Source organism: Nicotiana attenuata, chromosome 11 (assembly GCF_001879085.1).
Source record: "Nicotiana attenuata strain UT chromosome 11, NIATTr2, whole genome shotgun sequence".
Classification (NCBI taxonomy): Eukaryota; Viridiplantae; Streptophyta; class Magnoliopsida; order Solanales; family Solanaceae; genus Nicotiana; species Nicotiana attenuata.
The window spans coordinates 27,566,610-27,583,175 of NC_031999.1; the positions used below are offsets into that span (position 1 = coordinate 27,566,610).

Sequence of the window (16,566 nt, forward strand, 5' to 3'; positions counted from 1 at the left end):
ATAATGTCAGTTAGGAGACTTTGCACATCAGATAGCTCGAAAGAGAATAAGCAGCCACAAAAAAGAAAGAAAAAAAGAGAGATAAATATTACATGTCTACAATAGTTTGCTTAAAGGATTGGAATATCAGCAATTCATAAGGTATTCAGTCAAATACATTCTTCCTCTACAAAGCTCCAACACAATACTTTCCTTTTCTACAAAGAAGCTGCAACACACGTTGAGTAAATGTTAATCCCGTAGCGGTTCGATTCCAACGAGCCTTTCTAATTAGTAATCGAGTCTATAGCTACTACCTTACGAAATTCAGTTCATACAAAAAGGAAAAGCAGCTAATCCAAGAGGATAGCTTATTCTATTCTGCCTCGTTTTCATCTCTTTTTCGTTTCTCTCCCCTCACTCCCGTACTCAGTGCTCTCAAAGCATCTAAAACATCCTTCATCGTTGGTCTTTCTTCTGGTTCCAGATTCATGCAGAGGAATACCAGATGTGTGATATCAAGTGCAGTTGGATGATCAACTTCTTTGAAGCATTCATGAACCAAATATTTTTCACTAAGTGTAGCCTCCTTTACAACTGAATTTTCCACAATCACAGGATTCTCGCGAAAATTAAATTTCTTTTTGCTTATTAGCTCCAGAAGTAGAAGACCAAATATATAAACATCAGATTTCATCGTCCGCTCACCTGTATCGATCCAGAAAATATAAGAACGGAAGTGCACTTAGTAATGAAAAGCAAATAAATTATGTAAATTATGCACATAATAGAAACATCAAATATGATGAAAATTCTCCACGGGGGAAAGCTAAGAGTCATAATTCCTAATTCAGACTTCTTTTCACTAGCTTTTTTTCTGTTTCAGCAAAAAACATAAAAAAATATGAGGGTCATGGCAGAGTCAGCTGCCGAGGTGAGGAGTTAATGCCAGGGGCGGAGCTAAAAGCCCGAGTATTGGTTCGCCCGAACCCAATAGCTTTTGCTCAAAAAATGTATTTGTGTTAAAAAAAATCATTAAATATGTACAAATATCAAATTAAAAACCTAGATATTAGTACTTAAAGTCGTCGTTCTAAAATCCAAACCTCATAAAGTTTAAATCCTGGCGCCGCCTCTGGTTAATGCACACTAATGAACAATGTATAGAAAAACAAGGCATCACAAGACTCTTCAGTATAGGATACCTAGATAACAAACTACAGACAATATCAGCTTGTTTGGAATCTTTTCCCGCACATTTTTGGGATAAAAGTGGGTGACGTCAGCAACCACAAAAGAGCTACTCCCTCCGGTCCAAAATAAGTGATTTTTTGGCCTTTTTCTTGTGGTCCAAAATAAGTGATTTTTTCAGATTTCAAGAATGAATTAATTATTTTTTTCCTACATTGTCCTTGGAGTAAATAGTGTTGGAATATGTGTTAGGAGTGTTTATGTGAGATAGTAAAGGTTAATATGGTCAATTCTATTGCTAATTAATGCTAAAAGGTGAATTTCTTAATCTGTGTGAAAACATCCAAAAAATCACTTATTTTGGACCGGAGGGAATACTAAGTAGCTGGATGTGCTGTAAAGGGAACTAAGAGTTGAAGGAAACCTAGAGGACCATACTAGCATGTGTTTTACGGCTATTTGGAAGGAGAGGAATCACAGTTGTTTCAAAGGAAAGGCATCATCAATACATGTTCAAAAACAGAAGTTTATTTTAATTCAGAATTCTGGTATAACTTGATGGTGCATACAATGTGGAAAAGATGATAGAATCTACTAGTAGCTTACAGAAGATCGAGTCATTGTACTCTACGAAAGAATTTAAGTTATATACACTGACAGCGTGGAGATCGAGTCATTGTACTCTACGAAAGAATTTAAGTTATATACACTGACAGCGTGGAGGATTTTTTTACACGGTCAGTAAATTTCAACCTGTGATAGCAGGTTAATTACCATTTTTACCAGATTGCTAGTTAGTGCTTATCAAAAGATTTTCCTGTAAGTACCTTATAAGTGATCTGATTGCGTAAATATCTTTTACACTGCGGTGCATGGAACATACCATTTCTATTGAAGTTTCATAACTAACCATAGGCTCTAACACATTTCCAGTTAGAGATTGTCTTGTCCAACAACTAAACCTAATTTGCTTGTTACTTGGGTACTAAGGAGAATAGTGTTGGGTGTGCGAACAAAGTCCCACATTGGTAGCTGAAAAGATTGGGAGTCTACATATAAGGTGTAGGGATCTCTTAATGGTGTGAGACCTTTTGGGAAAAACCGTGCAGGCTTGGCCCAAAGCGGACAATATCACACCATGTTAAGAGTGTCATTAGGCCGTTTAAGCCCAACAGAACAAGGAAAAATGCAAAGAAAAAAGAAAAAAGTAGCAGGATTTAATTGATGAAACCGACCTCAAATAAAAAGCATTGCATCATGCAAAACATGGACAACTACAAGAAAATCCTTAATCTATAGCATGAAAACATCATAGATGATGAGGTCTGAGAAAACATGCCTGCTACAACCTCTGGAGCTTCCCTGCCAACACGAGCTTTAACAGGAATTTTACAATCTTCGCTCACATGATTTGAAACGTGACCAAAGTCAAATACTTTTATATTTACTTCCTGCAAGCCAAAACAATTTCCCGGTTCCAGCAAGCCAGTAAGGTAATGACGCGTTAACATCTTCAGGTATCTAAGAAAAAGTCGAGAAGACGACCAAGGACTCAACCTCATCTATCATAACGCATGAAGCAATAACACTGCCAACTGCAACCCTCTTTTCATGCAACCATGCCAAGAGATCTGCAAGTTGAGTTGCCACTTTTATCCGGTCATCCCACTCAAAGTCATCTGCGAACTAGAAAATAAAAACATAAAGGATGTGCTAAAACCACACAAAACACGCACTGAACAGTCTTTCAACATAATAGTCGAGGTAATAAATACCAGCCAAAAGCACATCAGACAAGAGTCTGGTGAATTTTTCATCATAGACAGCTGCAAGCCTCGTCTCATAACAGTACCTATACAACTTCAACAAATTTGGATGCGTATTTGCTCTTTCATCTGTGAATAACTCGATCTCGTCCAACAAAAGAACCCTAGACATCATTTAACCCAAGATAATAGACAAGAAATCAAATTCAGATCAATCTTGCAAACATACACAAAATTTATGCAGACGTTGAGTATGCTCGTCTCCCAAAGGAAGGAAAAAATCCCATGTCTTTACAATCGCCGGTCGCTTTTCAGATCCTTCGCCAATGGTGCCACGAAACAATCTTCCCGAAAGAGTCTTCTGAATCAAGCTCTCAGGCTTGAAATCAGTGATGTTTTGCAACTCGGAGTAGGTGCAAAGATTCACCTCACCAACTATCATTGGCTCAAGTGAGAACTTGAAGCTGCATATTGAAAACCAGAGAAGAACATTCAGAGAAGAAGAATACCATTGTGGATGTCAATCAAGTTCAAAAACCATTTTGAAAAACTGATTCAAATGCAAAGATGTTGTTATAAGTTCATACATCAACAATAGTGACTAGTTCTTTTTCCTTTTCTTGATAACCAAGATATTCCCGAGAGCCAGTGGCGCACGGTTCAAAACTCAATGAATAACGGGTATGCCCCTCTCCCTTCTACACTTATATACCAGTAGGGTTCGCAACCTTGACGTGCGCCTAACCTGCTGCACATCACCTGATGTGCTCTTACCACCAGAACCAAAAGTCCTGGGTGCTATTAGTCACTAGTTTCTTTATACTAAACTATTTAATATTTATATTCATAGATAAAGGTTTTTCTTAGCAATTTAATATATCACTATGCTAATGATTAATTGCTTGCGAGTCAAAGCAAGAGGGCAATACAAAACTGGCAGATTCACTGCAGCTAATTTGGGGGCTTAATTAAGCAAAAACTGTTTATTATATTAGCAGAACCTGCCTAAATAAAATAAAAAAATTGACAAAAATTGACATAAGCACAACAAAACCCTATATTATTCCATTAGAAACAGAGATAATGAAAAAAACTTTGGTAATAGTTGCATCTTTCATAGAAAAAGGCTAGCATTCCGTTAGCGATGCTATCGATGAACATAGGGTGGCGCCAATTGGGAGATTCCTCCTTGTTGAAAATTTGAAAGTAATAAGGCGAAAAGTTCCATTCCTCCAACTTCTTTCGGATCATCTCAAACTCCCCACGCTTCTCATCCTCGTATCTCATCTTCTCGTCTCTCATATGAACGTCTGCCATGGTTTTTTCTAGGGCACACAACACAAACGTAAACGAATCAAAAGGGGAAAGTGAGGGTTTTGGTGCTTGGTATAATTGCTGAGCGCTTGAAATAGAAAGGGGATTTTCTACCCGGCCCGAATCCGGATTATTGAGTACGGAAAACCAAAGGATTGTATATAAGGATCTTTTCATTATTTTTCTTTTGTATAATAGCACTTTTGGTGCATCAATTATTAGTGTTATTTATATGTCATGCTCCTTCATAATTTTAAATTTAAAAAAAAAATAGATTGTAAAAAATATATCTCTTACGTGAAAAGTAAATCTCACATGAGTAAAAAAAAAAATAGGATTATAAAACTAAAAATAAATTTGTAAAGCCACAAACTACCCATTTGTGCTATAATAATAGTAAATTCTTTTGGTCTTTGTGATATATGACTAAATATATTTAATTAATTAAATTGTATATTTGTTATCCTTTTATGTAGGAAATATTTAAATTTAATTAGAGTTATATTGTCCTCGAATATAGAATAACATTAAAAACTTAACATAACACGTGAATAATTAAATAGAGTTATAATTAATTAATCGATAAACCAACTTCCTTAAAGGTCAAATGAATTGGATTGAGATTTATGAAATAGTAGATAATTTCTTCTCTTATGCCAATAACTTATGCTAGTGGGAGGTAGGGCGGCCCGACCAATTGTGTGGCCTGAAGCCAAACTTTATGAGGGGCCTTAATTTTTTAACTATTATATTATTTATTTGAAATCTTTTTTTTTTTTCTTAGATACAAAGTTATAAATAATCTTTTTACCAAGAATAACTCCTAATTTCTCAGTTGACAATATAACTAATCTATTTAACCTTTCTTGTGACATTATTGTTCTTAGGTAAGATTTTATCAATTTTAATTATAAAAACTTCTTTCCCCTGCAGCAACGATAACATGAGTTATTAACATTATTCATAAGCAATTTAGGCATTTGGAAAAGAATTAAATATTTTTATTTGATTAGGTGTATCAATTAAACTGTTATCTTATAATTGTACTATTTTTCTTTATATTTTTAATTCAAAAAATAAATCTAAACTATTAATATCGAATTTCCAATATCTAGCTATCTTAGTTTTTACTACTAAAAAGAAAAAAAAAATTCATATGCTTCGAATTGTTCCAATCTATTTTGAAATGAAAAAATAGCCTTGTCTATTATGTATAAAGGTAATAAACTCTAAAGGACTCTTCGAAAGCTTTTGAGATTTCATTATCAACATTGCACATCAAATTGTTACGTCCTATATATCACACCTTTCTTGCGAAATTCGGGTTCGACATTCATTTCAAGTACAATTTCCTTGGTAGAAATCATAGCAATTGCAAATCCTTCTTCTCTATATTTGTTAAAGAAAGAAATCAAATTTTTTCACTTTACATAACTCTTTTTAAAACTTATACATATATTAAGTGTGATAAAAAATGAAGCCCCCTCAAATAAGGGGCTTAAAGCGATTGCTTTCCTTGCTTTATGGACGGGCCACCCCTGTAGCAGGACCATTTAATTAGTCGAATACGCACAATGTGGAAACAAAATAATTTTGTAAATTCTTGAAAGTTCAAAAGTCGAGGGATTAGAAGTAAAAATTCCATTGAATGTTGAATATGCTTAGTTCAATATCATTAGGGGCGGAGCTAGAGTGCCCGAGCGAATTCCACTGAATCCAGTAAATTTTGGTTCGAACCATGTATATGTCTTAAAATTTGAAATTCTGGCTCGGCCCTATTTTTGCTTATCAAATACTTTCTTTTCCATTATTTTGATACAAAGGAAATATAAGGAAATATAGTCCAAACTTCCTTCATAGCATGTAGTTAATCTATATATATCTATCTATCTATATCTATATCTATATCTATATCTATATCTATATTACTATAAAAGCATGAATACAATGTCGGTTTACAAAAATAACCTTTTAATATTAAGGATAATAACTCATAATAAAAGGATATAACCGGGATTCTAAATATTAGCCTTATAATCCTATTAGTTTTAAGACATAATACTACATGTTAGGAATCCTACGTGATTACTTTTAGGAATTCTATTAGTATAATTACATTCGGACGGTCTAATTCATATAAAATTGAACAAGTAAATATCTTTAGTCATGTAATTCTATTAGTTTTAGGATACATAAATATATTAATATTAAGTTAACCAAGTGTGTAATTTTTGTAATTATTTCGGAGTCCTAAGGAGTCTAAACAACTACAACACTATTGCAAAAGAGATAAATTCAATATTTTAGCAATACTTTTGTACACTAACACTTCTCATCGTTGTAGTCCAAATATAGTTAAGATTATAGGCATATATGGTTCAAAAAGAACGCATGTGTTCGATAAGTGATTTCCAATAGGATTACATATGGCCTAACTTTTAGGGTTTAAGAAATATCTCCTAAAAGATTACACGGCTAATGTATAGTATTTCGGTTATGTCCTTTTATTATCAGTTATTATGTTTAACATTATAAGGATATTTTTGTCAACCAACATTATAATTTAAAAACGTATTATGATATCCTATTACTAATTTAATTTGAGAATGTATTATATTGTCCAAATCCATTTAGAAAAAGGAGAGTCTATATTATTATAAAAACATAAATACAATATTAATATATCAAAATAGCCTTAAAATATTAAACGGAAAAACTCATAGGTAAAAGACATAATTGCAATAACCTATTTTTGTTACGACAATACCTTCTATGCTAATTTTTAATATTTAAGATTTTAAAATTAATATAATTTTGTCTATTAATTTCTTATTAAAAATATGTAGGAAGGTTTAATAAAATCAATTTCATATCCTCCATATTGGCAATACATTGTCACTCCATAATATCCATACTAAGAAAAAATAAAAGCAATGTTAAATAAAATACATAAAGAGTTGAAATTGAGAAAAAAATATCCCCACGATAATATATGTTTATATTATATTTGACCTATATTCCTACTCAAGTAATATTTTTTAAATCAATTTTTCATATAATATTAAAAATACCCAAATATTAAACAACAGCTAAGAAAATATTTAAGAATATAAATATGTGAGAAAGAGAAAAAATAGTTTGTAAAAGTCAATACCACTAATGATTCTACGAACATAAAGATCTAAAAGTGAAATGTCATATCAATCTTTTACTCTTTGAAAATAAAATTTATGGGGGATAAAATTATAATTAAGATTAAATATTTAAAATCAATATAGAATAAATTATTTTTTATGTTGAACCAAATAATTATATCTTTTAATCAATTATTTAGCAAGAGAATCCAATTCAATTATTTTTTAAATTCCTCATATGAGTAAAATTCTTATTCAAGTAAAAAAAATCTTAGGATACATAAATTTATTACATAAAAAGAGCGTTAGAACACAAAGTAAAAATGTTAGTATATTATTAAGAATCAAAATGCTACACAAAGTGTGAGGAAGCACCATCAAAGCTAAATCTTAAACAAGAACAAGCTTTCAAGACTATATTATAAATAGTCAATTCTGCTATAACGGGATTGTTCTTTGTAGATGCCTCCGGCGGAATCGAAATAATATTTCTATGTCATGCATTACTTGTAAATATCATATCAAGGGCATGTGACGACCCAAAGGGTCATCACTGTTTTCTTATCCATTTTCGAGCTTCTAAGGCCTTGGAAACCTCACTTATAGTTGCCTCGATTTGCGTGCGCAGTCCGTACGCGCAGCTGGAAGCTCAAATATGAAATTATGTGAAAATTTGCTAAGTTTTGATATTAAAATGAATAAATTTGACTTCGGTCAACATTTTGGGTAAACGGACCCGGACCCGTGATTTGACGGTCTCGGAAGGTCCGTAGGAAAATATGGGACTTGGGCGTATGCCCGGAATCGAATTCCGAGGTCCCAGGCCCGAGAAAAGAATTTTTGAGTAAAATTGTTTTCTGAAAAAATTTAAGAAAAATGAAAATAAAATTTGATTAAAAAGTGATGGTATCGGGCCCGTATTTTGGTTTTGGCGCTCGGTACAGGTCTTATATGTGGTTTAAGCGCTTCCTGTAAAGTTTGGTTGAAAACGGACGTCGTTTGACGTGTTTCGGACTTAAAACGGAAGATTTGAAGCTTTATGAAATTTGAAAGAATTATTGGATTTTAAGGCTTAATTCATTGTTTTGATGTTATTTTGGCGATTTGATCGCACGGTTAAGTTCGTAGGATGTTTTTGAGTCAGTATGCATGTTTGGTTTGGAGCCCCGAGGGCTCGGGTGAGTTTTGGATAGGTGTGGGGGTGGTTTTGGACTTAGTGAAATTTCAGAAAAATCTGCTGCAGGTGCACAGTGAATTCCTTCATCGCGTTCGCGATGTCTCCTTCGCGTTCGCGAAGCTTCAGCTTCCTCCCTTCTTCGCGTTCGCATCCCTTCATCGCGATCGCGTAGAGTTATCGAGTTCTGAGGGCCCATCCCTCCTTCCTTCTTCGCGTTCGCGATGGCTGGACCGCGTTCGCGTAGGTCTCCAGCCCCTTCCCATCGCGTTCGCGTAGGCCAAACTCCCTGGACCCCAGTATTTCCTTCTTCGCGTTCGCACCCCCTCCTCCCGCGAACGCGATGCTTATCTGACCCTACTCATCGCGAACGCGACACCCATGTCGCGAACGCGAAGGGCAATATTCTGCCCAGCGAATTTAAGTCCCAAAACAGAACACAAACGGGATTTCCATCCCATTTCTCAAACCCTCTCCTCTTCAAAGCTCTTGGGCGATTCTTGGAGCATTTCTTCACCAAAATTTCTTGGGTAAGTATTTCTTAGCTCGTTTTCTTCATCTTCCATCAATATCATTTGAATTCCAAGGCACAAAACATGTGAAAATAGGTAGGAATTAGAGAATTGGGTAGAGTTAGGGTATTTCAAATATTTCATGAATTAGACCTCGTTTTGGGGTCGAACTTGAAAGCAAATTATATATTCGGGCTCGTGGGTGAATGGGTGAATTTATTTTGGTTCGAACCTCGTGTTTTGACCAAGCAGGCCCGGGGTCGATTTTTACAATTTCGGGCAGAATGTTTAGGAAAATATATTTAAGCATTCGGATTGGATTGTTTAGTATTATCGATGATATTAAATCAATTGTGTACAGATACGATAGGATTGGAACCAAGTTTGAAAGGAAAATCGGTGCTTAAGGATTGAGTTGGCTATAGAACTGGCCTAGACCCACATCAGCTACAGAGATTCGGAATTTCTTGGGGTTGGCAGGCTACTATCGACGGTTCGTTGAGGGATTTTCATCTATCGCAGCCCCGATGACCAGATTGACTTAGAAGGGTGCCCAGTTCAGTTGGTCGGACGAGTGTGAGGCGAGCTTTCAAAGGCTCAAGACAGCTTTGACTACGACACCGGTATTGATTTTGCCCACAGGTTCAGGGCTTTACACAGTCTATTGTGATGCTTCTCGTATTGGGCTTGGTACAGTGTTAATGCATGATGGCAAGGTCATTGCCTATGCTTCGAGGCAGTTAAAGGTTCACGAGAAGAACTATCCAGTGCATGATTTGGAATTGGCAGCTATTGTTCACGCATTGAAGATTTGGAGGCACTATTTATATGGCGTGGCATGTGAGGTGTTGTCTTCAGTACTTGTTTAAGCAAAACGAGTTGAATTTGAGGCAGAGAAGGTGGTTGGAGTTGTTGAAAGATTATGACCTCACTATTTTATATCACCCCGGGAAGGCCAATGTGGTGGCCGATGCCTTGAGTAAGAAGTCAGCCAGTATGGGCAGTCTTGCTTGTATTCCGGCCAGTCAGAGGCCGCTTGCCTTGGATGTTCAGGCTTTGGCCAATCGATTTGTGAGGCTGGATATTTCTGAGCCTAGTCGAGTGCTAGCTTGCACGGTCGCTCGTTCTTCGTTATTGGAGCGTATCCGTGATCGGCAGTTTGACGATCCTCATTAGTGTGTCCTTAGAGACACGGTACAGCGAGGAGGTGCCAAGCAGGATACATTAGATGCTGGTGGAGTTTTGAGATTGCAAAGGCGAATCTGTGTACCAAATGTGGATGGGCTTCGAGAGTTGATTCTAGAGGAGGCCCATAGTTCCAGGTATTCTATTCATCCAGGCGCCGCGAAGATGTATCAAGATTTGCGGCAGCATTATTGGTGGCGTAGAATGAAAAAGGATATTGTAGCATATGTAGCACGGTGTTTGAACTGTCAACAGGTTAAGTACGAACATCGGAGACCTGGTGGTTTATTTCAGAGAATTGAGCTTCCCGAGTGGAAGTGGGAGCGAATCACTATGGACTTCGTTACTGGACTTCCGTTGACTCGGAAGAAGTTCGATGCAGTTTGGGTCATTGTTGATAGGCTGACCAAGTCAGCGCATTTCGTTCCTGTAGCAGTTACCTATTCATCCGAGAGGTTAGCGGAGATTTATATCCGGGAGATTGTTCGCCTCCATGGTGTACCGGTATCTATCATTTCGGACCGAGGTACACAGTTTACCTCGCGATTCTGGAAAGCAGTCCAGCGGGAATTAGGCACTCAGGTGCAGTAGAGCACAGCATTTCATCCTCAGACGGACGGGCAGTCAGAACGGACTATTCAGATATTGGAGGATATGCTCCGAGCTTGTGTTATCGACTTTGGAGGTTCGTGGGATCAGTTTTTTGCCCTTAGCAGAGTTTGCTTACAACAATAGCTACCAGTCGAGTATCCAGATGGCTCCTTATGAAGCTTTATATGGTAGGCAGTGCCGATCTCCGGTTGGATGGTTTGAGCCGGGAGAGGCCCGATTGTTGGGTACAGATTTGGTTCAGAAGGCCTTGGATAAGGTCAAGATTATTCAGGAAAGGCTTCGTTCAGCTAAGTCAAGGCAAAAGAGTTATGCAGATCGTAAGGTTCGGGATGTAGCTTTCATGGTTGGTGAGTAGGTGTTGCTCCGAGTGTCGCCTATGAAGGGCGTGATGAGATTCGGGAAGAAGGACAAGCTTAGCCCTAGGTTCATTGGTCCATTTGAGATTCTTGATCGAGTGGGAGAGGTGGCTTATAGACTTGCATTGCCGCCTAGCTTATCAGCCGTGCATCCGGTTTTTCATGTATCTATGCTCCGGAAATATCACGGCGACCTAGCCCACGTGCTAGATTTCAACACTGTCCAGTTGGACAAGGACTTTTCTTACGAGGAGGAGCCGGTGGCTATTTTAGACCGGCAAGTTCGTCGGTTGAGGTCCAAGAGTTTTCCCTCTGTTCGTGTTCAGTGGAGAGGTCAGCCTCCTGAGGCTTTGACCTGGGAGTCCGAGTCTGATATGCGGAGCCGTTATTCCCATCTATTCCCCGACTCAGGTGTTTCCTTCTTATGTCCGTTCGAGGACGAACGGTTGTTTTAGAGGTGGAGAATGTGATGACCCAAAGGGTCATCACTATTTTCTTATCCATTTCAGAGCTTCCGAGGCCTTGAAAACCTCACTTATAGTTGCCTCGATTTGCGTGCACAGTCCGTACGCGCAACTGGAAGCTCAAATATGAAATTATGTGAAAATTTGCTAAGTTTTGATATTAAAATAAATAAATTTGACTTCGGTCAATATTTTGGATAAACGGACCCGGACCCGTGATTTGACGGTCTCGGAAGGTCCGTAGGAAAATATGGGACTTGGCGTATGCCCGGAATCGAATTCCGAGGTCCCAGGCCCGAGAAAAGAATTTTTGAGTAAAATTGTTTTCTGAAAATATTTAAGGAAAATGAAAATGAAATTTGATTAAAAAGTGATGGTATCGGGCCCGTATTTTGGTTCCGGCGCTCGGTACAGGTCTTATATGTGGTTTAAGCGCTTCCTGTAAAGTTTGGTTGAAAACAGACGTCGTTTGATGTGTTTCGGACTTAAAACGGAAGATTTGAAGCTTTATGAAATTTGAAAGAATTCTTGGATTTTAAGGCTTAATTCATTTTTTGATGTTATTTTGGCGATTTGATCGCACGGTTAAGTTCGTAGGATGTTTTTGAGTCAGTATGCATGTTTGGTTTGGAGCCCCGAGGGCTCGGGTGAGTTTTGGATAGGTGTCGGGGTGGTTTTGGACTTAGTAAAATTTCAGAAAAATCTGCTGCAGGTGCACAGTGAATTCCTTCATCGCGTTCGCGATGTCTCCTTCGCGTTCGCGAAAGTTTAGGTTCCTCCCTTCTTCGCGTTCGCATCCCTTCATCGCGATCGCGTAGAGTTATCGAGTTCTGAGGGCCCATCCCTCCTTCCTTCTTCGCGTTCGCGATGGCTGGACCGCGTTCGCGTAGGTCTCCAGCCCCTTCCTATCGCGTTCGCGTACAGGCCAACGCGTTCGCGTAGGCCAAACTCCCTGGATCCCAGTATTTCCTTCTTCGCGTTCACACCCCTCCTCCCGCGAATGCGATGCTTATCTGACCCTACTCATCGCGAACGCGACAACCATGTCGCGAACGCGAAGGGCAATATTCTGCCCAGCGAATTTAAGTCCCAAAACATAACACAAACGGGATTTGCTTCCCATTCTCAAACCCTCTCCTCTTCAAAGCTCTTGGGCGATTTTGGAGCATTTCTTCACCAAAATTTCTTGGGTAAGTATTTCTTAGCTCGTTTTCTTCATCTTCCATCAATATCATTTGAATTCCAAGGCACAAAACATGTGAAAATAGGTAGGAATTAGAGAATTGGGTAGAGATAGGGTTTACAAATATTTCATGAATTAGACCTCGTTTTGGGGTCGAACTTGAAAGCAAATTATATATTCGGGCTCGTGGGTGAATGGGTGAATTTATTTTGGTTCGAACCTCGTATCTTGACCAAGCGGGCCCGCGATTTTGACAATTTCGGCCAGAATGTTTAGGAAAATATATTTAAGCATTCGGATTGGATTGTTTAGTATTATTGATGATATTAAATCAATTGTGTACAGATACGATAGGATTGGAACCAAGTTTGAAAGGAAAATCGGTGCTTAAGGATTGAGTTGGCTATAGAACTTCGAGGTAAGTGTTTGATCTACCTTAGCTTGAGGGAATAGGAGTTGAGTCTTATTTGCTATTTGTAGAGTACGATGTATAGGCATGGTGACGAGTATCTATACATTGGTGTCTAGTATGACCGTGAGTCCTTATATCGTGATTATTTGGATTGTTGCTATAATTTCCATGTCTAAATGATGAATTATATACATTGTGAAAAGTATGAGAAGGAAATTGTGCTGTTTAAAATTTGAGGAGCGTTGGCTCAGATTATAAATGAATTGTCGAGTAAGAATGAAAGAAAGAGAAAGAATAATTGAATTATTCCCTCGCCAAAATAATTATGGAATTGTTGATATATATTCCTTGAATGGAAATTGTATTGTACATTATTGAGTCCTTATTGGGCCCTATTAATATTTTCCAGTTCATTTCCCTCGCCCCTTAAATTGTGATTGTTGTTTGGGTGAGTAAACATGATAAATGAGATTTGTGGATCGGGTTGCTCGCCGCAACAGTGATAATTGTGGATCGGGTTGCACGCCGCGGCATGATAAAGTAGTAAATGATATGGATCGGGTTGCACGCCGCAATAGATGTTAAATGATAAATGATATGGATCGGGTTGCACGCCACGACATGATTAAATGATAAATAATATTTGAGGAGCGGGTTGCACGCCGCAACAGTGTTGATACATATTGGGATCGGGTTGCGCGCCGCAACAGTTGATGATACAAGTGTGTTTAATTTGGATATTGTGTTTAATGTGAATAATGGTTTCCTTGTTCTCTATAAAATTCTAAACTGCCTTAGACTGCTACTCTGGAATTACTCTTATACTGGTATTACTTCTGTGATATGTTTTTCCCTTCCCATTTTCCTACTTGTCTATTTCTGGTTATTATTCGTTGTATATTATATAACTGCACAGGTTTATGTGAGTGTCTGGTTCTAGCCTCGTCACTACTTCGCCGGAGTAGGCCAGGCACTTACCAGCACATGGGGTCAGTTGTGCTGATACTACACTCTGCGCTCTTTTTGCGCAGATACAGGTTTCGGACAGCAGCAACAGCAGTAGTGCGAGTGTTAGCATTTCGATCAGCGAGGCACCGAGGTAGCCTTGCAGGCGTCCGCAGGCCTGGCGTCTCCTCTACCTTTATTTTCAGTATGTTATCTCATGTATTCGAGATAAACAATTTTATATTTCTTTCAAACGGTTGTGTTTAGTGTTTTTAGAAGTCCGTGAGTATTGTGACACCAGTTCTTGGGTAGAGGTTGATGTTAAATTTCCGTAATTCATCTGGTATTAATAACTTAAGTCTTCCGCTCAGTTTATTTATTCCGCAGTATTTATATTATTATTGTCAAATTGTTAAAAGAAGAATTTTGATAACGAAAGAGATAGATAAGAGTTGTCTTGCCTAGCTCCTATTAGTAGGCGCCATCACGACTCCCGAGGGTGGGAAATCCGGGTCGTGACAAGGTTGTATCAGAGCTCTAGGTTACATAGGTCTCACAACTCACGAACAACCTTAGTAGAGTCTGAGGGATCGGTATGGAGACGTCTATATTTATCCCCAGAGGCTACAGAGTTAGGAAAATTTCACCTTTGTTCTTTCTTGTCGTGCGGTTCTGTTTCTCAAAGCTAATTGAATTTTTACTATTGTCTTTCCACGAATGGCGAAGTCACGTACCGCTTCTTCAGCCGAACAACGGCACAGACCGGCGATAGATCAACTACGTCTTCCGAGGTTTTGCGAAGGTCGAATCGGTTTCACCAAACTCTTCGCTACCAATTTCAGCGGTGCATCTTTTGAGGACCCACGGGATTTTCTTGACCGCTGCTATGAGGTATTGCAGAACGTGAGAGTAGTCAAAAGCGAGGGGGTTGATTTTGCTGTGCTTCGGATGACAAGTAGAGGTAGTGGAAAGATAATGTATTTACCAGACAAGTTGTGGTTCCAACGGAAGATGCAGACGTATCAAGAGATCACCTAATGAATCATGTAGGGGTTCAACGGACCTTGACGTCTGGCTGATTTACTTGAGTTGTGAAGGACAAATATTTTGGATTATCGGATGTTGTGACCTTTTGACTTAGCGCCAAATGGGGAATTCCACTATCAGTAAATAGATCGTATGGTCATGTGTTATGTCAGTTTTGGCTTGGAATGTATATATATGATACGAAAAGGTTCCCCAATAATTTATACATATTTAAGGCCTGGTACTACGCATGGGTAAGAATCGCCCCAAAGAATAACGAAGAGTATATGAATAAATGGGGTAGCTGAGCAGTGTTAAGCCAGCATAGCAAAAGAGGAAATTGGCCGCCGGTGTTTGTGGCAAGCCTACGAAGAGGGCAGACTGGCCAATGCAACATCACCTACTGAGCTCTATTTTTAGAAATGTTTTGAAGAAGTTTACCTCCCGGGTTCTCTACAATATGTGGTATATGTGATCTTAACGGTTGTGCCAGGTCACCATGACAGTGTCCGAATATGTCATCAGGTTCAATAAGTTAGCTGAGCCCTCAAAGGAATTGTTATGAATGTGGTAGTACTAGGCACATCATGGGAAAAAAAAATTGTCCTAGACTTGGAGAAATATAATTTATGAAAGCACTCAGGCTACGTGCCCCATTGCAGTCAATACTCAGCTTACATGGCCAGCCAGAGGTAGGGGTCAGGATGTTAGAGGTGGAGGTGAGACTCCTAGAGGTGGAGACCCATCCGTTGATATATTTTCTATGGTGTGGCTGAGGTCGCAACACTAGATGGTGTCGTTACTAGTACGATTTCGAATAGCTATAAAGTAACAATTTTCTTAATTTGATTCGGTTCTGAGTATCGTGGCAAGTCCTTCTATTGTGCTCCACTTATGAACGAGCTTCATAATTCTAAGATCCGCTTATGTGAATGCTCCTGTTGAGAGATTCGACGGAGATGGCTAAGTCTATCATTATATGTTGTGATATTGTTAAACGAAAAACATCTAGAAGAAGAAGAAATGAAATATTTCGGTTGGCACGCCGTGCATAATACTGGTGACTCAGCACTAAAGACGAGATCCTCGCATATTTATGTAATGAGAAGTATGTAAACTGTAATTATTGAGTTTTAGACTACGAGATGTGGTTACGGTCATACCTATGAAGCGTTTTATGTCAAGATATCATTGCGATGATGCCTTGCTTGTAATGTGGAGGTTAGTGTTATTGATATATACCCTATGATGTTTTGTCGGGTTGTGGAAATATTATTAGGAGTTATTTTGGTGTTACTCTGACAGGTGGATAG

General features: G+C 38.3%; 1 protein-coding gene across 3 annotated transcripts; it reads right to left on the minus strand.

Moving 5' to 3' along the window:
- On the minus strand, window positions 89–4,388 carry LOC109234289 (probable receptor-like protein kinase At5g56460). 3 transcript variants are annotated; one of them, XM_019400207.1, is made up of 5 exons: window positions 3,166–4,387; window positions 2,946–3,022; window positions 2,728–2,856; window positions 2,510–2,621; window positions 89–687 (listed from the first exon to the last, which is right to left on the minus strand). In XM_019400207.1, exons 2-5 carry the CDS (start codon window positions 3,012–3,014, stop codon window positions 356–358), a joined length of 642 nt encoding a protein of 213 aa, XP_019255752.1. In that variant the 5' UTR covers window positions 3,015–3,022; window positions 3,166–4,387; the 3' UTR covers window positions 89–355. The 3 variants fall into 3 exon arrangements, with proteins under 3 accessions (XP_019255752.1, XP_019255750.1, XP_019255751.1); XM_019400205.1 differs by having other exon boundaries at window positions 2,728–2,849; window positions 2,946–4,388; XM_019400206.1 differs by lacking the exon at window positions 3,166–4,387 and having other exon boundaries at window positions 2,946–3,031.

Bases quoted from the DNA above. Each gene is read 5' to 3' on its own strand.
- LOC109234289 (XM_019400205.1), bottom strand. From the start codon at position 3,111: ATGATGTCTAGGGTTCTTTTGTTGGACGAGATCGAGTTATTCACAGAT. The intron at 2,850-2,945 runs GTATTTATTACC...TCTAGTTCGCAG, and splicing joins GTCTGATGTGCTTTTGGCTG to ATGACTTTGAGTGGGATGAC. The intron at 688-2,509 runs GCATGTTTTCTC...GGATCGATACAG, and splicing joins AGCTCCAGAGGTTGTAGCAG to GTGAGCGGACGATGAAATCT.